This window comes from Schistocerca gregaria, chromosome 8 (assembly GCF_023897955.1).
Source record: "Schistocerca gregaria isolate iqSchGreg1 chromosome 8, iqSchGreg1.2, whole genome shotgun sequence".
Lineage (NCBI taxonomy): Eukaryota > Metazoa > Arthropoda > Insecta > Orthoptera > Acrididae > Schistocerca > Schistocerca gregaria.
Genome location: NC_064927.1, coordinates 213,874,151 through 213,893,812, shown reverse-complemented (window position 1 = coordinate 213,893,812; position 19,662 = coordinate 213,874,151). Strand labels below are relative to the sequence as shown.

The 19,662-nt window shown below is 43.5% G+C and overlaps 1 protein-coding gene across 4 annotated transcripts in view; it reads right to left on the bottom strand.

Moving 5' to 3' along the window:
* The window catches only part of LOC126284894 (fatty acyl-CoA reductase 1-like), a 152,580-nt gene that overhangs the window by 48,750 nt on the left and 84,168 nt on the right, over window positions 1-19,662 (bottom strand). For all 4 annotated transcript variants that reach the window (XM_049984152.1, XM_049984155.1, XM_049984153.1 and 1 more), the window contains 2 exons: window positions 11,618-11,727; window positions 194-377 (listed from right to left, as the gene is read on the bottom strand). In XM_049984152.1, the coding sequence (XP_049840109.1) occupies window positions 194-377; window positions 11,618-11,727 (294 nt within the window). The remainder of the gene's footprint in view (window positions 1-193; window positions 378-11,617; window positions 11,728-19,662) is intronic.

Here is a 19,662-nt window from a genome sequence, read left to right as displayed (position 1 = left end):
TTATCCCTTAAATATCTTACCTAGATAAATGCATTCGTTAAATGTCATAACTCTACAGGGATTATTTTTTGGTGTTGCGATGTTTTTCTCCGTCAGTGCGTATTTGGAGGGAGGAAGGAGGGTTGATAGACAATAAGAAACTGTGATACCGCACATTGGAACTCTGGATCCGGGCCTGTAGTAGACGACTCACCAGGTGTCCCACGCACAGGCGATGGTTGCGTTGGCTAACATGTCTGCGGGCACACCGTCGGCCATTGCGCTGCTGTCGATAGACATGGCGTGTAAAAGTCCCACAGCACCACCGAGACCCATGGCATTGGGGCCGTACAAGTTGCCTGCCCACAGAGCCAATGGCTCCTGGTACGTGCTCGACACTGAAGGAATGTAGCAACACGTCAGTTTCAACACGCTGTTGTTCTTCTTGTACAACACAATATTTCAGATTCGAAAATATTGTTTTGAAACTTCTATTTGTTACAAGACTTATATCACACACTTAAGCAAAACAACTGATACCGAGACCTCTTATTCTGTGCATTTCAAAATGTCATTTGTTTTCAAATAAAAATAAAGTCGACACAAAAATAATTTTTTACGGAACTGTAGGTTACGAACATATGCGCAACCCTACATAATCTAGCTTCGCCCCCCCCCCCCCCCCCCTCAGTATCAATGTCAGTTACTTGTACTTTTCGGGGAATTACACAACTCGGCCAAATCGGATAACTTGCTTTAATGAGACTCTTGGAGGTGTGCATAACTTATTCACAAGTGAAGTGCACTATAGCTTATTCCGTATATCATTGGTGTTTGAGTTCTCCCAGTTCACACAGATGTAGGTTTCAATCTGTCAAGTGAGATTCTAAATGGCACATATTTTGCTTTTAGAGTGAAATATTTTGTTTTTCGCTCCAAGACTTCGGAGGGGTCTTCGTAGGAAGCACTACTTTGGCATTCACTTTGTCATCTCTCACAAGTACATGAGTCGCATTACACAGATCTTAAGTAACGAAAAGTATTTCCTTTATCTTTTGGGAAAACTCTCAAGGGCTAAGTTTCACGGAAACTCGAAATTTAGTGTGGACGATTATGCGAGATGCTTTTAATAGTTTCCACAATGAAACATTGTCTCAAAACATGGTAGAAAACCCAAAGAGGTTTTGGTAGTATGTAAAACACACCAGTGGCAAAAAACAGTCAATACCGCCACTGCGCAATTGCTATGGAAATGTTACCGATGATGGTGCCACTAAACCGGCCTTACTAAATACAGTTTTCCGTAATTCCTTTACGAAAGAAGACGACGTAAATATTCCAGAATTCGAAACCAGAACAGCTGTTAGCATGAATGACATAAAAGTAGATATCTTAGGTATTGTGAAACAACTGAATTCGCTTAAGAAAGGCTAGTCTTCTGGTGCAGATGGTATACCAATGAGGTTCCTTTCAGAGTATGCAGACACAATAGCGCCTTTCTTAGCAATCATATATAACCGCTCACTTGACGAAAGGTATGTTCCTAAAGACTGGAAAGTAGCACAGGTCACACCAATATTCAGGAAAGGAATTAGGAGTAACCCACTGAATTACAGACCCATAACACTGACCTGAATTTGCAGTAGGATTTTGGAGAATATACTGTACTCGAACATTATGAATCACCTTGAAGGAAATGACTTATTGATACATAACAAACACGGATTAAGAAAATATCGTTCTCATTCCCATGAAGTAATAGTGCTGTCGACAAGGGATTTCAGATCGATTCAATATTCCTATATTTCCAGAAGGCTTTTGATACCGTTCCTCACAAGAGACTATTAATCAAATTGCGTGGAGTATGGTATCAGTTGTGTGACTGGATTCGTGATTTCCTCTCAGAGAGGTGACAGTTCGTAGTGACAGACGGCAAGTCATCGAGTACAACGGAAGTGATATCTGGCGTTCCGCAATGTAGTGTCATAGGCCCTCTGCTGTCCCTGATTCACATAAATGTTCTAGGTGATAATCTGAGCAGATGACGCTGTAATTTACTGTCTAGTAAAATCATCAGACGATCAGTACCAATTACAAAATGATCTAGAGATAACTTCTTTATGGTGCGAAAAGTGGCAACTAGCACTAAACAAAGAAAAGTGCCAGGCCATCCACATGGTTACTAAAAGAAATACGATAAATTTTGGGTATACGATAAATCGCACAAATCTAAGGGCTGTCAATTCGACTAAATACCTAGGAATTACAATTACGAGCAACTTTAATTGGAAAGACCACATACACAATATTGTGGGGAGAGCGGAACAAAGACTGCGCTTTGTCGGCAGAACACTTAGAAGATGCAAAAAACCCACTAAAGAGATAGCCTACATTATACTTGACCGTCCACTGTTGGAATGTTGCTGCGCGGTGTGGCATCCTTACCAGGTGGGATTGACGGAGGACATCGAAAATGTACAAATAAAGGCAGCTCGTTTCGTGTTATCGCGCAACAGGGGCGAGACTGTCACTGATATGATACGCGAGTTCTACGCCTACATCTACATCCATACCCCGCATGCCACCTGACGGTGTGTGGCGGAGGGTACTCTGAGTACCTCTACCGGTTCTCCCTTCTATTCCAGTCTAGTATTGTACGTGGAAAGAAGGATTGTCGGTATGCTTCTGTGTGGGCTCTAATCTCTCTGATTTTATCCTCATGGTCTCTTCGCGAGATATACGTAGGAGGGAGCAATATACTGCTTGACTCTTCGGTGAAGGTATGTTCTCGAAACTTTAAGAAAAGCCCGTACCGAGCTACTGAGCGTCTCTCCTGCAGAGTCTTCCACTGGAGTTTATCTATCATCTCCGTAACGCTTTTGCGATTACTAAATGACCCTGTAACGAAGCGCGCTGCTCTCCGTTGGATCTTCTCTATCTCTTCTATCAACCCTACCTGGTGCGGATCCCACACTGCTGAGCAGTATTCAAGCATTGGTCGAACAAGCGTACTGTAACCTACTTCCTTTGTTGTCGGATTGCATTTCCTTAGGATTCTTCCAATGAATCTGTCTGGCATCTGCTTTACCGACGATCAACTTTATATGATCATTCCATTTTAAATCACTCCTAATGCGTACTCCCAGATAATTTATGGAATTAACTGCTTCCAGTTGGTGACCTGCTATTTTGTAACTAAATGATAAGGGACCTATCTTTCTATGTATTCGCATCACATTACACTTGTCTACATTGAGATTCAATTGCCATTCCGTGCACCATGCGTCAATTCGCTGCAGATCCTCCTGCATTTCAGTACAATTTTCCATTGTTGCAACCTCTCGATACACCACAGCATCATCTGCAAAAAGCCTCAGTGAACTTCCGATGTCATCCACCAGGTAATTTATGTATATTGTGAATAGCAACGGTCCTATGACACTCCCCTGCGGCACACCTGAAATCACTCTTACTTCGGAAGACTTCTCTCCATTGAGAATGACATGCTGCGTTCTGTTATCTAGCAACTCCTCAATCCAATCACACAATTGATCTGATAGTCCGTATGCTCTTACTTTGTTCATTAAACGCCTGTGGGGAACTGTGTCAAACACCTTGCGGAAGTCAAGAAACACGGCATCTACCTGTGAACCCGTGTCTAAGGCCCTCTGAGTCTCGTGGAAGAATAGCGCGAGCTGGGTTTCACACGACCGTCTTTTTCGAAACCCATGCTGATTTCTACAGAGTAGATTTCTAGTCTCCAGAAAAGACATGATACTCGAACATAATACGTGTTCCAAAACTCTACAACTGATCGACGTTAGAGATATAGGTCTATAGTTCTGCACAGCTGTTCGACGTCCCTTCTTGAAAACGGGGATGACCTGTGGCCTTTTCCAATCCTTTGGAACGCTTCGCTCTTCTCGAGACCTACGGTACACCGCTGCAAGAAGGGGGGCAAGTTCCTTCGCGTACTCTGTGTAAAATCGAACTGGTATCCCATCAGGACCAGCGTCCTTTCCTCTTTTGAGCGATTTTAATTGTATCTCTATCCCTCTGTCGTCTATTTCGATATCTACCATTTTGCCAACTGTGCGACAATCTAGAGAAGGAAGCACAGTGCAGTCTTCCTCTGTGAAACAGCTTTGGAAGAAGACATTTAGTATTTCGGCCTTTAGTCTGTCATCCTCTGTTTCAGTACCATTTTGGTCACAGAGTGTCTGGACATTTTGTTTTGATCCACCTACCGCTTTGACATAGGACCAAAATTTCTTAGGATTTTCTGCCAAGTCAGTACATAGAACTTTAATTTCGAATTCATTGAAGTTGGGGTGGCAGTCACTGAAACAAAGGCGTTGTTCTTTGCGCCGAGATCTGTTTACAAAATTTCAATCACCAACTTTCTCTTCCGAATGATCATCATAATAAAATAACAGAAATCAGAGCTCGAACGAAAAGATTTAGGTGTTTCTTTTTCCCGCGCGCCATTTGAGAGTGGAATGGTAGAGAATGGTAGAATGTGGAATGGTACGAACTGGGACCTCTCTGAGAGGAGATCACGAATCCAGTCACACAACTGATACCATACCCCACGCAATTTGATTAATAGTCTCTTGTGAGGAACGGTATCAAAAGCCTTCTGGAAATATAGGAATATTGAATCGATCTGAAATCCCTTGTCGACAGCACTATTACTTCATGGGAATGAGAACGATATTATCTTAATCCGTGCTTGTTATGTATCAATAAGTCATTTTCTTCAAGGTGATTCATAATGTTCGATTACAGTACATTCTCCAAAATCCTACTGCAAATTCAGGTCAGTGTTATGGGTCTGTAATTCAGTGGGTTACTTCTATTTCCTTTCCTGAATATTGGTGTGACCTGTGCTACTTTCCAGTCTTTAGGAACATACCTTTCGTCAAGTGAGCGGTTGTATATGATTGCTAAGAAAGGCGCTATTGTGTCTGCATACTCTGAAAGGAACATCATTGGTATACCATCTGCACCAGAAGACTAGCCTTTCTTAAGTGATTTGAGTTGTTTCGCAATACCTACGATATCTACTTTTGTCATTCATGCTAACAGCTGTTCTGGTTTTGAATTCTGGAATATTTACGTCGTCTTCTTTCGTGAAGGAATTACTGAAAACTGTATTTAGTAAGTCCGGTTTAGTGGCAGCATCATCGGTAACATTTCCACAGCTATCGCGCAGTGGCGGTATTGACTGTTTTTTGCCACTGGTGTGTTTTACATACGACCAAAACCTCTTTGGGTTTTCTACCATGTTTTGAGACAATGTTTCATTGTGAAAATGGTTCGATGAACCCTGTGCCAGCCAGTTAGGTATGAATTGCAGAGTAAGCATGTATTTATAAATAAGTTGGCGTAACTGAGAAGCGAATGCTGGTAGAACTACTTTTTTTTACGATCTTAAAATAAAAACACCTGGCAATATGAGAGTTGTGCTGTATAGCAGCTCAGCAGCTTTTGAGGTATTTCCTTTTCTCACACAGCTACACAGACCTAGAACAATCATACAAATGATGTAGCTCCATTTTTATTCACTATTTTTGAAGTTCGATGGAATCTCTCCATTTTACCAATTGACTGTGGAATATATGCTGTAGTTTGAGTTAATTTAGAGCCACAAACGTAGCTAATAGACGAAACAGCTGTGACTGGAACTGTTCTCCTCGGTTAGTCACTATTTGATTAGGTGCTCCAAATGTAGCGATCCAGGAGTTCTAAAACACTCGTGCCACTGTTTCTCCTCGAACATCACGTTGTGTCCAGTTATTGAATCGATAGGCGTATGTGAAACGGTATATAAATTTATCTGAGAGTGGGAGTGGCCCAGTCAGATCGATGTGTACTATCTTAAATAGTCCACTTGTGTTCGGAAACGCACGGGTTGAGTTCCGGTGAACGAAAAGGCCATGCAACTGTGACCCCCTCATTCGATCCATCGACCAGGGAAGAAACGACTGAGATGCATCCTGACGTTAACGGGGAAGTGAGATGAAGCACCTTCATGAAGCGGCCACATAACCCTTCGAACCATCAATGAAACGTCTCGCAGAAGTCAACCGCAAGAAACGCCGGGAGTTACGGCTTGTTAGGCGATGTGGAAGGAAGACTGGTCCGAGAATACGGCCGCCAATTATCTCTGCCCTCACATTCCGGCTGCACCGATGCTGACAATTCACTGTCACCATGCCATGGGGATTCTGCAGACTGTCCCACAGATGACTGTTATGAAAGATGAAGATAACACTCCGCGTAAAGGTGGCCTCATCTGCGAATTGGATGGACGACACAAATAGCCGAATCGTGGTTGTCTTGTGAAGAAACCAGTGACAAAACTGCTCCAGATCTGGAGAGTCTGTCGCTAGTAAGGCCTGCACACGTAAGTGAAAGGATAGTACGAATTGTCGTGCAGAATGTTCCAGACGGTCGTCTGGGTTACCCTGTACTGGCAGGCCAACTGCCTGGTAGTTTCACTGCAGTCACCTTCCAAAGTGTTAATCACATTTTGCTCCAAGTTCAATATCCGAACATTTTGGGTACGTCCTTCATGATTTCCTGCTTTCTGAAACGACCCTGTCTCAGACAAACCGCGAAACACTGTTGCAGACATTGAATACTGTGATTATTGTCGGCGGGGATGATCTCCTGATACAACCATGCTGCCCGCCGCGCGGTGCCATTTGCCTTTCCGTAAGCAAACACCGTGCCGGCAGGCTCTCGATTCAAACACGAAAGCAGTGTGTACGAGGTGCATTCAAGTTGTAAGGCCTCCGATTTTTTTTCTAATTAACTACTCACTCGAAATCGTTGAAACTGGCGTTACTTCTCGACGTAATCGCCCTGCAGACGTACACATTTTTCACAACGCTGACGCCATTATTCCATGGCAGCGGCGAAGGCTTCTTTAGGAGTCTGTTTTGACCACTGGAAAATCGCTGAGGCAATAGCAGCACGGCTGGTGAATGTGCGGCCACGGAGAGTGTCTTTCATTGTTGGAAAAAGCCAAAAGTCACTAGGAGCCAGGTCAGGTGAGTAGGGAGCATGAGGAATCACTTCAAAGTTGTTATCACGAGGAAACGGTTGCGTAACGTTAGCTCGATGTGTGGGTGCGTTGTCCTGGTGAAACAGCACACGTGCAGCCCTTCCCGGATGTTTTTGTTGCAGTGCAGAAAGGAATTTGTTCTTCAAAACATTTTCGTAGGATGCACCTGTTACCGTAGTGCCTTTTGGAACGCAATGGGTAAGGATTACGCCCTCGCTGTCCCAGAACATGGACACCATCAGTTTTTCAGCCCTGGCGGTTACCCGAAATTTTTTGGTGGCGGTGAATCTGTGTGCTTCCATTGAGCTGACTGGCGCTTTGCTTCTGGATTGAAAAATGGCATCCACGTCTCATCCATTGTTACAATCGACGAAAAGAAAGTCCCATTCATGCTGTCGTTGCGCGTCAACATTGCTTGGCAACATGCCACACGGGTAGCCATGTGGTCGTCCGTCAGCATTCGTGGCACCCACCTGGATGACACTTTTCGCGTTTTCAGGTCGTCATGCAGGATTGTGTGCTCAGAACCCACAGAAATGCCAACTCTGGAGGCGATCTGTTCAACAGTCATTCGGCGATCCCCCAAAACAATTCTCTCCACTTTCTCGATCATGTCGTCAGACCGGCTTGTGCGAGCCTGAGGTTGTTTCGGTTTGTTGTCACACAATGTTCTGCCTTCATTAAAATGTCGCACCCACGAACGTACTTTCGACACATCCCTAACTCCATCACCACATGTCTCCTTCAACTGTCGATGAATTTCAATTGGTTTCACACCACGCAAATTCAGAAATGATTGCACACTGTTCAAGTAAGGAAAACGTCGCCATTTTAAGTATTTAAAACAGTTCTCATTCTCGCCGTTGGCGGTAAAAGTCCATCTGCCGTACGGTGCTGCCATCTCTGGGACGTATTGACAATGAACGCGGCCTCATTTTAAAACAATGTGCATGTTTCTATCTCTTTCTAGTCCGGAGAAAAAAAATCGGATGCCTTAGAACTTGAATGCACCTCGTACAATGGTGTATCCCATCCACTACAAGGTGGGTCAGCAACGGAGATGAATCGGACACAATATTACGAGTTAATATGACTATGCATACCGTAACTTTGGCTGCATGGTAGAGCACGAATTAGACCGCAGTCTCTGTAACAAACTATGATTGAATAAATGGTCTCTAGCATTTCCAGACATAAGTTGATTAGACCTTTTTTGTTCTGTGTCCTCTCATCGATCCGTCCCTAGATGTTGTACACGGTAGAAAATAATACCCTGTATATTGCTGAGTAATGAAGGGACGAATCTTACTTATTGATACGTCACACGTCATGATAGTGTTTTGCCGGCCAGGATGGCCGAACGGTTTTAGGCGCTAGAGTCTGGAACCGCGCGACCGCTACGGTCGCAGGTTCGAATCCTGCCTTGGTTATGGATGTGTGTGATGTCCTTAGGTTAGTTAGTTTTAAGTAGTTCTAAGTCTAGGGGACTGATGACCTCAGATTTTAAGTCCCATAGTGCTCAGAGCCATTTGAACCATTTGATAAGGCTCAGTCTCAGACGTTACCTGATGTCCGGGAAGAATTGATATACCCTATGGGCTTTATCGCTTAACTCCCATTCCATTTGCCAGGTGTCCATCCGCCATTTAAATAGTTGGCGCTTCTCGATAGTGCCCTGTCTGGTAATCTCTCGATTATCTTCTCCTGTCTCCTCCTCCTCCGCCAGTAACGGAATGGTTATATCGATAGGGAACGTCCCAAGAACCACGCAAAGTTCTTGACAGCCTTATCAGGACACTTCTCTGCCCTCGCCGCACAATGTTCTAACTCGTCACTAGACGTACTCTATGGGACCATGCACTGCCAGCAAAACAGCACACAGAATCAAAGAGCGCACAATGGTAAGTTATCAGTGTGTGTAATGGTACCCTGAAGGGTGGCCAACTTGTGCATAATCTTGGCAGCCACACCAGTCGTTGTTCTGATGTGTTCGTCAAAGGACAGTCGTTTGTCGAGTTGCACACCAATACGTGGTGTTTTCCGATGTCTGCTTATGCTAATGTCGTGTAGTTTTATGGTTGCATTACTTTGAAGTATTCCTTTGAGTAGCATGTAGACTGTTTTGTGCAGAGCCATCTGAAGTTGCACCACTGGCTGATGCTTGTGAGTAGCTGAGTTGACTGGTGTTCCAGTTGCGCTCTTGAATCCGTGAAGACCACCATCAGAAGTTCATGTGCGCATGGTATTGCCCTTTCGCACGGTTATCCCCATTCAGTTGATGTTGAGCAGAAGAAAGACAGAAGCCACCATGATGAATGAAAAAGTGATGTTCAACGCCACCCAAAGGGTTCCGCAAGGCGGGGTTTTCTCCCCACTGTTGTGGAACCTAGCTGTGAATGAACTCACTGAAGAGCTGAATACTTGGGATTACTTTTGCCAAAGATATGCTGGTGACTTATTTATAACAATTACCGCCCTGGGTACACCGGTTCCCGTCAGATCACTGAAGTTTAGTGCAGTCGGGTGTGGCTGGCACTTGGATGGGTGACCATCTGGGCCGCCATGCGCTGTTGCCATTTTTCGGGGTGCGCTCAGCCTCGTGATGCCAATTGAGGAGCTGCTCGACCGAATAGTAACGGCTCCGATCGAAGAAAACCATCATAACGACCGGGCGAGCGGTGTGCTCACCACACACTCTGCCTATCCACATTCTCAGCTGAGGATGACATGGCGGTCGGATGGTCCCGTTGGACCACTTGTGGCCTGAAGACGGAGTGCTTTTAGTCATAAGAATACTCGGCAAATTTACTAGTACTGTTATAATAATGGCACAATATGGATAGCAATATTGGTACAGGAAACAGAACAGGATCTAAGGGTCAGCCCCAAGCAAACTGTTGTAGTACCACTAACGAAAAAGCACATCAAGCACTTACTAGAATATTGATCTTCTCGCTGAACCTCTGGCTGTGGTGAGGACATGTATCTAGTGGTAACCCTGAATGTGAAACTATGATGGAGCCGTCACATAGCGAACATATGATCAAAGGTGGAAGGGCCGCAGTAGAAGAGCCTGAGAAAAAAGAAAACAGTGCTGTCGAAACACGAGAACATGTATCTGGTATACACCACTCTAACAAGACTTATGATAGTGTATGGGGCTACAGTATTGTGTGCTCTGGCGTATCGACAAGCGCTGGCGAGCAGATGCAGAACACAAGAGCAGAGAAGGCTGTGAGATGACGTCAGGCAATAGCCCGCTTACTAGGGCCGCACCACGGCAGGAGCGGCCTCTACGAGAAGAGAATATAAACGCCACTCCTGCCAGCCTCGGCCGCCCAGTACTAGACCGGGTCTAGCAGACCAGCACAGTAGTAGACCTGCACTTAAAAACAGTTATTAGTGATCCATATCCACTGCTTGTGTGGGAACTGCCTGTAGCGAAGAACATTACTTGTTTGCATGCCATCTATCGCTTCAGACAAGTTCTTGTAAATCCCAAGTTAATTATTGTCAATCTTCTTTATTGTAACAAAAAACTATAATGAGATTCGGCTGAATTGTTGTATAGCATTCCGAGAACGCTGCATCTTTTAGGCACCCTATATGAGACGAGTGGGCAGGACCCCACATAGTGAAACAAAGTAAAACAGAAAGTGTCTGCTAAGAAGCTTAGTAAGGTGTAGACACTGGTCTACTTAGCCATAACAGGCGGAATTAGCAACACACCCAAGCCCTGGACTTGTCTCCATTATATCTGTATGTAGACGGGCAGGGGAATAAGGCTAAAATCTGGAAATAATTGGATACCTTCATGACATCCTGATTACCACCCACTGGGAATGTGATAAATATGGGAATGTTCGGGGAAATGCCGTCTCACTGTAGAATAACTTCCAGCTATTTCATTAAACTCTTCAATGTAACCATTGGAAGTGGGGAACAGTGGAGGAACGAACCACGACACAGTCTGGTTTAGTGACGAATTGAAAACAGACACTCCGCAGCTCATGGTCGTGCAGTAGCGTTTTCGCTTCCCGTGCCCGTGTTCCCGGGTTCGATTCCTGGCGGGGTCAGGGATTTTATCTACCTCGTGATCACTGGGTGTTGTGTGATGTCCTTAGGTTAGTTAGGTTTAAGTAATTCTAAGTGCTAGGGGACTGATGACCATAAATGTTACGTCCCATTGTGCTCAGAGCCATTTGAACCATTTTTTGTTTGTTTTGAAAACAGACAACGACCTTGGTTTGGCGTACTCGGGATACAGCCCAGACTAGAGAGGAATCTCCATAGGGAAGTCTCTATAGGGAAGTCGGAAACATCCACTATCAGAGTGTGCTCGGAGGAGAATTTTCGTAAGCGCAACAAAGATCTAAATTTATTTAATTAGTAAAGCTATTTAGTGGCGGTACATTCGATTTTTTCTTTTTCTGTATTAGTTGGAATATGGCTCTCATACGTGTGTGCTGAGAGATACTTCTGAATTGTAGCTGTAGCCTTGGAATATCTATGATATAGTGTTTCAGGTATTCGTGCATTTGAAGAAGAAAGAACAGTTGAACTTACCAATGGAAGGCCTGATGATCGAGACGGGTAATCCAGAACCGCCAGAGCGTACTACATCCTCGGCGACTGCTTTGGTGAAGGTGTATGTGTTGGGCCAATCACCCAACAGCCTGAAAGACAGATACGGTAAGAAATATACTTCTGAGACTACGCTGGAACTAAGCTAGACCTCCCGAATGAGAATTTGAATTGGAGAAGATGAAAGATAAACACTTACGAACGCTAGTAGATACTCAGTGATTAGTGACATCAGTCTCTCAAAGATGAACTGAAGTAGGAAATATTTAGACTAGTGCTGTCAATCTTTGGCACGTATGGACTATATGATCACCATATTATTGTCTGCCCCCATACCTAGTTCCGGCGCTTGTGCCGTAACTATATGTATCGTCGACTGAAGATGAAAGATTGTTCTTGTTGCTCTTACTGGCTCTGAACCCAAACAAACGCGTCCCCACGCAGCAAAACTGCCATCGGAAATGTTCAATGTGTGTGAATTCCTAAGGGACGAAACTGCTGAGGTCATCGCTCCCTAGGCTTACACAGTTCTTAAACTAACTTTAACTTACGCTAAGAACAACAGACACACACCCATGCCCGAGGGAGGACTCGAACCTACGGCTGAAAGGGCCGCGCAATTCGTAACATGGTGTCTCAAACCACGCGGACACTCATGCGCCGAAACTGCCATCTGGCGTCCCTATGGTTACATGAAGCAGGTCCGTTAATGCGTGTGTACACTTGATCATAATTTTCTCACACCAACCTGTGTATTAATAAGGTCATTCATCGTACAACAATCACCACGAAATTTTACATAAACCACCAGAAAAACAATACCTAAGAAGTGTACGAGTTTCAGTTCTATACTGGGAATTATTTTAGAGGTTTCAAAATTATGGAAAACCAAATCTCCAAAACGTTCTCTAGACACGTTAATATGTTTTTGGCAGTACGTCAGAGGAGAACGTAAACTAAACACATTGCTGCTGAATAGGTAAGTAATCAGTAATTTGTTCATAAATTATAGATTATGAAATGTTTTAGTTTCCAACATTACTTAATACTTTCAGTTGTTTCACATTATCGTTTTCATTTATTATGCTTTCAGAGTGAGTGAGGCGATGAATGCTGCATGTATGTGACCTATTAATCTTAGTATTTGTTAATAAATAATGAGAAAAGAGTATGTGAATAAAACTGTGTAATCATACACGCAGTCACATACATGACATGAAACGATCATTAAAAGCATTCAGATTAGGTATTCTAGAAAAAAGTTTTTGCTTCTGTCCTCAATACAAGAAAGATAGTCTAGTTTTGATTTTATTTACTTTTGGAAAATATAAATTTTAGTATCTGGTTAAATGAAATTCGCACTTGGTGTAGAAGGCAAGTTGCTACGCTGTCTGAGAAAAGTTCGGAAGCAATTTGTCTACGATATGATCAGAACGACTGTGCATTGTGGAAGCAGGAGAAACTAGTATGCACTCTTTTCGAGAAATCGTGATTACGCTTTAGTAGCGTGACGATACATGATCTGGTACTCTAGCAGTTTTGCGAAAGTGTTTTATTTTGCTTTTGCTGAAGAGCTGAGTTGTTCATAAGCTGATCAGATCTACTGCAAATTACTTTTCGGAGGTTTTGTGCTTTTTAACCATCGAACGGTTGCGCATATGTATAAACTGCGCCATCAGCAAACAACAGTGTCTTGTATCGCTCCATTGTCGGTTTACTATTTCGAGCCCGTACTTATTCCTTCAACTACTTCATCTAACGCATTGCTAAGTTGTTCTGTCATATGTCCAAGTGAGCGGCAGTAATATACACTGAACACCCATCTAGGTGAGAAAAAAATTATGACCCCGAGCAAGAAAATGACCCAGAATCTGGGCTATCGGCACAATCCCATAACATGACAGCTGTCTACGAGATAATAGAATAAGCGGTTGGCTGGGATCTGATGCAACTGCGCTGTTTAATGCTTCGAGTTGGTCATTGCTGTGGGATAACACTTGACGCTGCCACAGTGATGTAATGAAAGTTTATTTTATCATTGCTTAATTAAACAGTTGTTTAATTCGTATAATTTAAGTTTATTTTACTGTTGTTTGAGTAAACTAAGTTTAAATTGTGATTTTGCTCAGTCATGTTTACCTTAGTAACGAAAAGATGGCTATGATTTACATGTGTACAAATTACGCCGCGCTCCCGCCAATGTTATAAAAAACGGCGCGCCCGCTAGAGGGTTAATATAAATTGCGAATTGTGACTTTCTTGCAGTACCGTACGATAAAATTTAGTGTGGCTTACTACGCAGTCATTTTTTCAGAAAATCCAGCTCACTGAGTAATGGTGAACAGTGAGTGAACATTGCAAACTAATAACAATCGTATAAACTAATTTTTTTTAATAATCTTGATAAACTGTTTCTGAGTTAGTAACTGTGTCTGAAATGATATTTATAGGCCCATGGATATTGCGCAATTGGTGATACATCGCAGACATTTTAAGTAATAACTTGTTTGAACTTGTTATATTTAGCAGATTCGGTCAGATTTGATATAATGAACCCACTTTTCAATTATGAGACAGTAAAAGTGATGCACCCTGCTGACAAGTGCAGTGCTGTTCTGTTAATAATTATTCGTGAATTATAGAATGCTTGCTTTGAACAGACCAGTGCCGATTTCCATTCGTCCATGCGCGATTGTGGTGGAAATCTATATCTCAGTACCTCTCTATCAACAGGAAGCTAAATGGTAACTATAATTTTTTTCGTTTATTTGGTGCCCCCGCGACGAAAGTAACAAATATACTGGCGGAATTTAAAGGTACTGTAATCGTATTTAGTATCATCTACACGTAATAGGTCATGGGGAACTATCGAACATATTATTGGACGAAAAAATAAATTTTATGGTGTAAAAAGAGCGACTGTAATAGTATGACCACTACCAAAAAGTCACAAAGGTTACTGCTGAGCTTCACATTGGTATAAACAGCACCATTTCAATGAATGCTGTATCATAGGAACCACTTGTCACGATGTCCTCAGCTAAATCTCTTGTAAATTAAGTAAACACATTGAAAAAACTTACGTGGTGTAAACATGAATTACAGGAGAATGAAAAATCTAAAGTAGTCGGCTTATTACACTTTTATGCTGTTTCCTAGTAGGTAGCATGTTTTTATGATGAACGGAAAAAAGGGTATCCGGGAAACAAATAAGGGCTAGATGGATCAACAATTCCGAAGTGTTAATCTCTAGACACGTTGCGATAAGTACTGTTCAGCATGACCGTTGCTGTATATCAAAATCCCTTGAGAACACGTTTAGCTCGACAGCCAGTGGAAACTAGTTATCTAAAGTCTATCCCAGTGGACAAAATTGTGCACTGCAAATGTGTCAAAAATGTTCAAATGTGTGTGAAATCTTATGGGACTTAACTGCTAAGGTCATTAGTCCCTAAGCTTACACATTACATAACCTAAATTATGCTAAGGACAAACACACACAGCCATGCCCGAGGGAAGACTCCAACCTCCGCCGGGACCAGCCGTGCAGTCCTTGACTGCAGCGCCCTAGACCGCTCGGCTAACCCCGCAAATGTGTCACATCAAAGTAATATGACATTAATAAGAGTATCGCGTAATCAGTGGTCGAGTGAAAACATATACATAGAAATTGGAAATGGTGACCATTCATTATATTTCGTGAAGGTACGGTAGTGGTTTCTGGATGGCTAATTCAGCAGAACGGTAGCGATTTCCTTTTAAGTCCGTGTTCACGTCTAAAACAGCGGGTATTGCATTGTAACAACCCCATTAGTACATTATCACCATTCATTTTTAAGTTCATCAGTACCAACACATGTGTGACAGGAAGATGTGTCAACTGACTTACAAGATAAATATTTTCTCTACCTGTAACTGTAGCTACATGACACACAAACATACTCACCCACACGAACACTGACATGTAGACTCAAAAACGCACACATGCATTTACATAGTCATTTTTGTGGCTACATGTATATATAACAATGTGAAGTCTGACTTGGGAGACGGAATAACAATAATATTATGAAAAGTTTAGATTACCACTCACTCCATAGATGAGATGTTGTGTGGCAGACGGTACAACGATGCGACACACGACTGCTAGACTGCTACGCATTTTAGCTTTTGGCCAAAAGACATACTACTGAAGCAGAAAACACAGATAATCACATGGGCACGCCTCACACAACACATGACCATTGTCTCTGAGGCCAGCCACAGCGTTTAGAGACGATATTCATGTGTGTGTGAGCTATGTTCGTGTGAGTGAGTCTGTCTCTCCTTCTACACTCTTGGAAATGGAAAAAAGAACACATTGATACCGGTGTGTCAGACCCACCATACTTGCTCCGGACACTGCGAGAGGGCTGTACAAGCAATGATCACACGCACGACACAGCGGACACACCAGGAACCGCGGTGTTGGCCGTCGAATGGCGCTAGCTGCGCAGCATTTGTGCACCGCCGCCGTCAGTGTCAGCCAGTTTGCCGTGGCATACGGAGCTCCATCGCAGTCTTTAACTGGTAGTATGCCGCGACAGCGTGGACGTGAACCGTACGTGCAGTTGACGGACTTTGAGCGAGGGCGTATAGTGGGCACGTGGGAGGCCAGGTGGACGTACCGCCGAATTTCTCAACACGTGGGGCGTGAGGTCTCCACAGTACATCGATGTTGTCGCCAGTGGTCGGCGGAAGGTGCACGTGCCCGTCGACCTGGGACCGGACCGCAGCGACGCACGGATGCACGCCAAGACCGTAGGATCCTACGCACTGCGGTAGGGGACCGCACCGCCACTTCCCAGCAAATTAGGGACACTGTTGCTCCTGGGGTATCGGCGAGGACCATTCGCAACCGTCTCCATGAAGCTGGGCTACGGTCCCGCACACCGTTAGGCCGTCTTCCGCTCACGACCCAACATCGTGCAGCCCGCCTCCAGTGGTGTCGCGACAGGCGTGAATGGAGGGACGAATGGAGACGTGTCGTCTTCAGCGATGAGAGTCGCTTCTGTCTTGGTGCCAATGATGGTCGTATGCGTGTTTGGCGCCGTGCAGGTGAGCGCCACAATCAGGACTGCATACGACCGAGGCACACAGGGCCAACACCCGGCATCATGGTGTGGGGAGCGATCTCCTACACTGGCCGTACACCTCTGGTGATCGTCGAGGGGACACTGAATAGTGCACGGTACATCCAAACCGTCATCGAACCCATCGTTCTACCATTCCTAGACCGGCAAGGGAACTTGCTATTCCAACAGGACAATGCACGTCCGCATGTATCCCGTGCCACCCAATGTGCTCTAGAAGGTGTAAGTCAACTACCCTGGCCAGCAAGATCTCCGGATCTGTCCCCCATTGAGCATGTTTGGGACTGGATGAATCGTTGTCTCACGCGGTCTGCACGTCCAGCACGAACGCTGGTCCAAGTGAGGCGCCAGGTGGAAATGGCATGACAAGCCGTTCCACAGGACTACATCCAGCATCTCTACGATCGTCTCCATGGGAGAATAGCAGCCTGCATTGCTGCGAAAGGTGGGTGTACACTGTACTAGTGGCGACATTGTGCATGCTCTGTTGCCTGTGTCTATGTGCCTGTGGTTCTGTCAGTGTGATCATGTGATGTATCTGACCCCAGGAATGTGTCAATAAAGTTTCCCCTTCCTGGGACAATGAATTCACGGTGTTCTTATTTCAATTTCCAGGAGTGTATGAATGGCTTTTGGCCGAAAGCTAAAATGTGTAGCTTTTTATTACGCCCATCTGCAGTTCAGTTACTTTCGTCACTTAAATTGTTGTCTTGCAGATAGGTGCCGCGTACACAATACTTATGGCACACTTAGACATTCAAGTGAAGACCAAATTACATAATCTTTGCCATCAGTTACTCATTAATACAGGCTTGATAAACTCAGTAGTGTGGTTTTATTTCTGTGTGGTAAAGGTGAATGCATCATCACTCTCGATGGTAATACATGGCTATTTCTCTTTTCTACCACTTGTTAATTTCAAGCCTTGCCTCTCCCCTACAATCATAACTGACGTGAGAGTGCGCTAAGCAGGCACCAAGGAGGCAGGCAGGCACTCAGTGGGGTAGAACCTAACCCGTCTTGTGTAATGCCGCTGACAGCTGTGGGTGTTTCCTTCATTTCAGTAGGACATAACATGTAATTTGCATTTTACTGCAACAATTACGCTGCACGCTCTTGGATGTTATGTGGGACAACGTTGCATTTCGTGATTTAGCGTAATATTTATACAATGACAGTTTGTGCAAAATTTTACCGTTGTGTTACAATTTCGTCGCCTATAGCGTCGACTTACAAGGGTAGTAATCGTAACTAAATTGAATATATTAATGTTAAGTATATAAATTAAACTGATTGTATGTAACAAAATTTAAAATAATCGTTTAACACTGCAAGGAAAAAAATTAAAAAAATAAAGTTGCTTCGTGAATCGAACCCGAGCCGACGAGAAGCAAGTCACTGCCCCTGAGCCCTGGCTAGTGCCTTAATGCTTGCACTGTTTCTCAAAAATTCCTCATACTTTAAGCGTAAACCCTTAGAGAGCATTGCACCTTTTACTATGGCACACCTAGGCGAGATGTTCTAGGAACCTGAAAGGGGCATCCATCTGCTTCTACTCATAAGCATCGCCCCGCACCCTCCTCTTCTTAGATTTACATTTGGAGTAGATCTACGTAACTCCATAAATCTCACTTTCTCCTCCAAAGATCCACTAGAAAAGGTGTCTTTAGCAGATCATCCAAGGGAAACACTTCCACACTAAATTTCCTCATACACTCGCTTTTCTTTTCCACCATCTATGGCCTTTTGTTTTGTAAGGATAGTAATCATAGCTAAACTGTATGTGTTAATTTTACGTCTATCAATTGGACCGTTGAAATAAATTTAAATTTGATAATTAATAGTTTAACATTGTCAGGAATATAATAAAATAAAAAAAAGATAGCAGCAGGAATCAAACCTGGACCAAAGTTTTTCCTCGGTCACGGTGCAGTTTCCTCAAATGCTTCTCAAAAATCCCTCATACTGTACGCTTGCACAGTACATTATACACACTTTCAAAGAAAAATACAGACCTGGTGTTTTGAGCGAGGTAGCACTCACAGTGCCAGAAGGGATGACATAGGGTCAGGGCATGGGCAATCGATAACAGGCAGCGGCCTGTCTACTCTGAGATGTTCGTAGTGCGGCTGGCCGTCATTTCAGCACTCAACACTGGTTTCTAGTATCGCATAGAGAGCACAAAAAACATGTTTTCATCCGTTTTGTTTGCATACTACCACTCTTTCGAAGAGAAATAGCGTCACTGTTTACAAAGTGCTGTTAGCACATTAGCACAAGATAATCGAACGCCACAGACTTTAAATGACCGCCATGTTATTTGTAGAACATTTGTTGTGGTGATTTTATAAGTCGGAAACTAATGTGGAATAATCTAATAGGTGAGGAACAATGACCATAGAACAAGAGACTAGCCAACCACAACTAACCACTGTTTGTGAAGAGCGAAGACTAAAAACGGATTGTATTGAGTTAGTCATTGATATCAGAATGAACGTGTTTTTAATTGCAGCAGCTTAGAACTATTGTTAACTTCATTACTCTTGATTTAAAAGAGTTAGAGCATTAATATTTCGAGGATTGGTGAATGTATTGTTCTTCCCAGAACATATTTTTATTTTTAGCTCAATGATCAATCACGTATTTCACCGAAAGAATACGTAATTATGGTGGATATTTATTTCTCGCTTAACTGCAGAGTTTGCAGTTTCTTCTAATGAACGATTGCTGTGTTTATTCCGTGTTTTAGTATTTAATCATGCTCAGAGTGGTGGAACATAATTATTCATTATGTACTTAGATTCTTATTATAGGGTCATGTCATAATTTCCAGTCTGATTGAGTAAGATATCGTGCGGATTTTTATTTTAGAGTTTTAATGATCCTGATGCACCG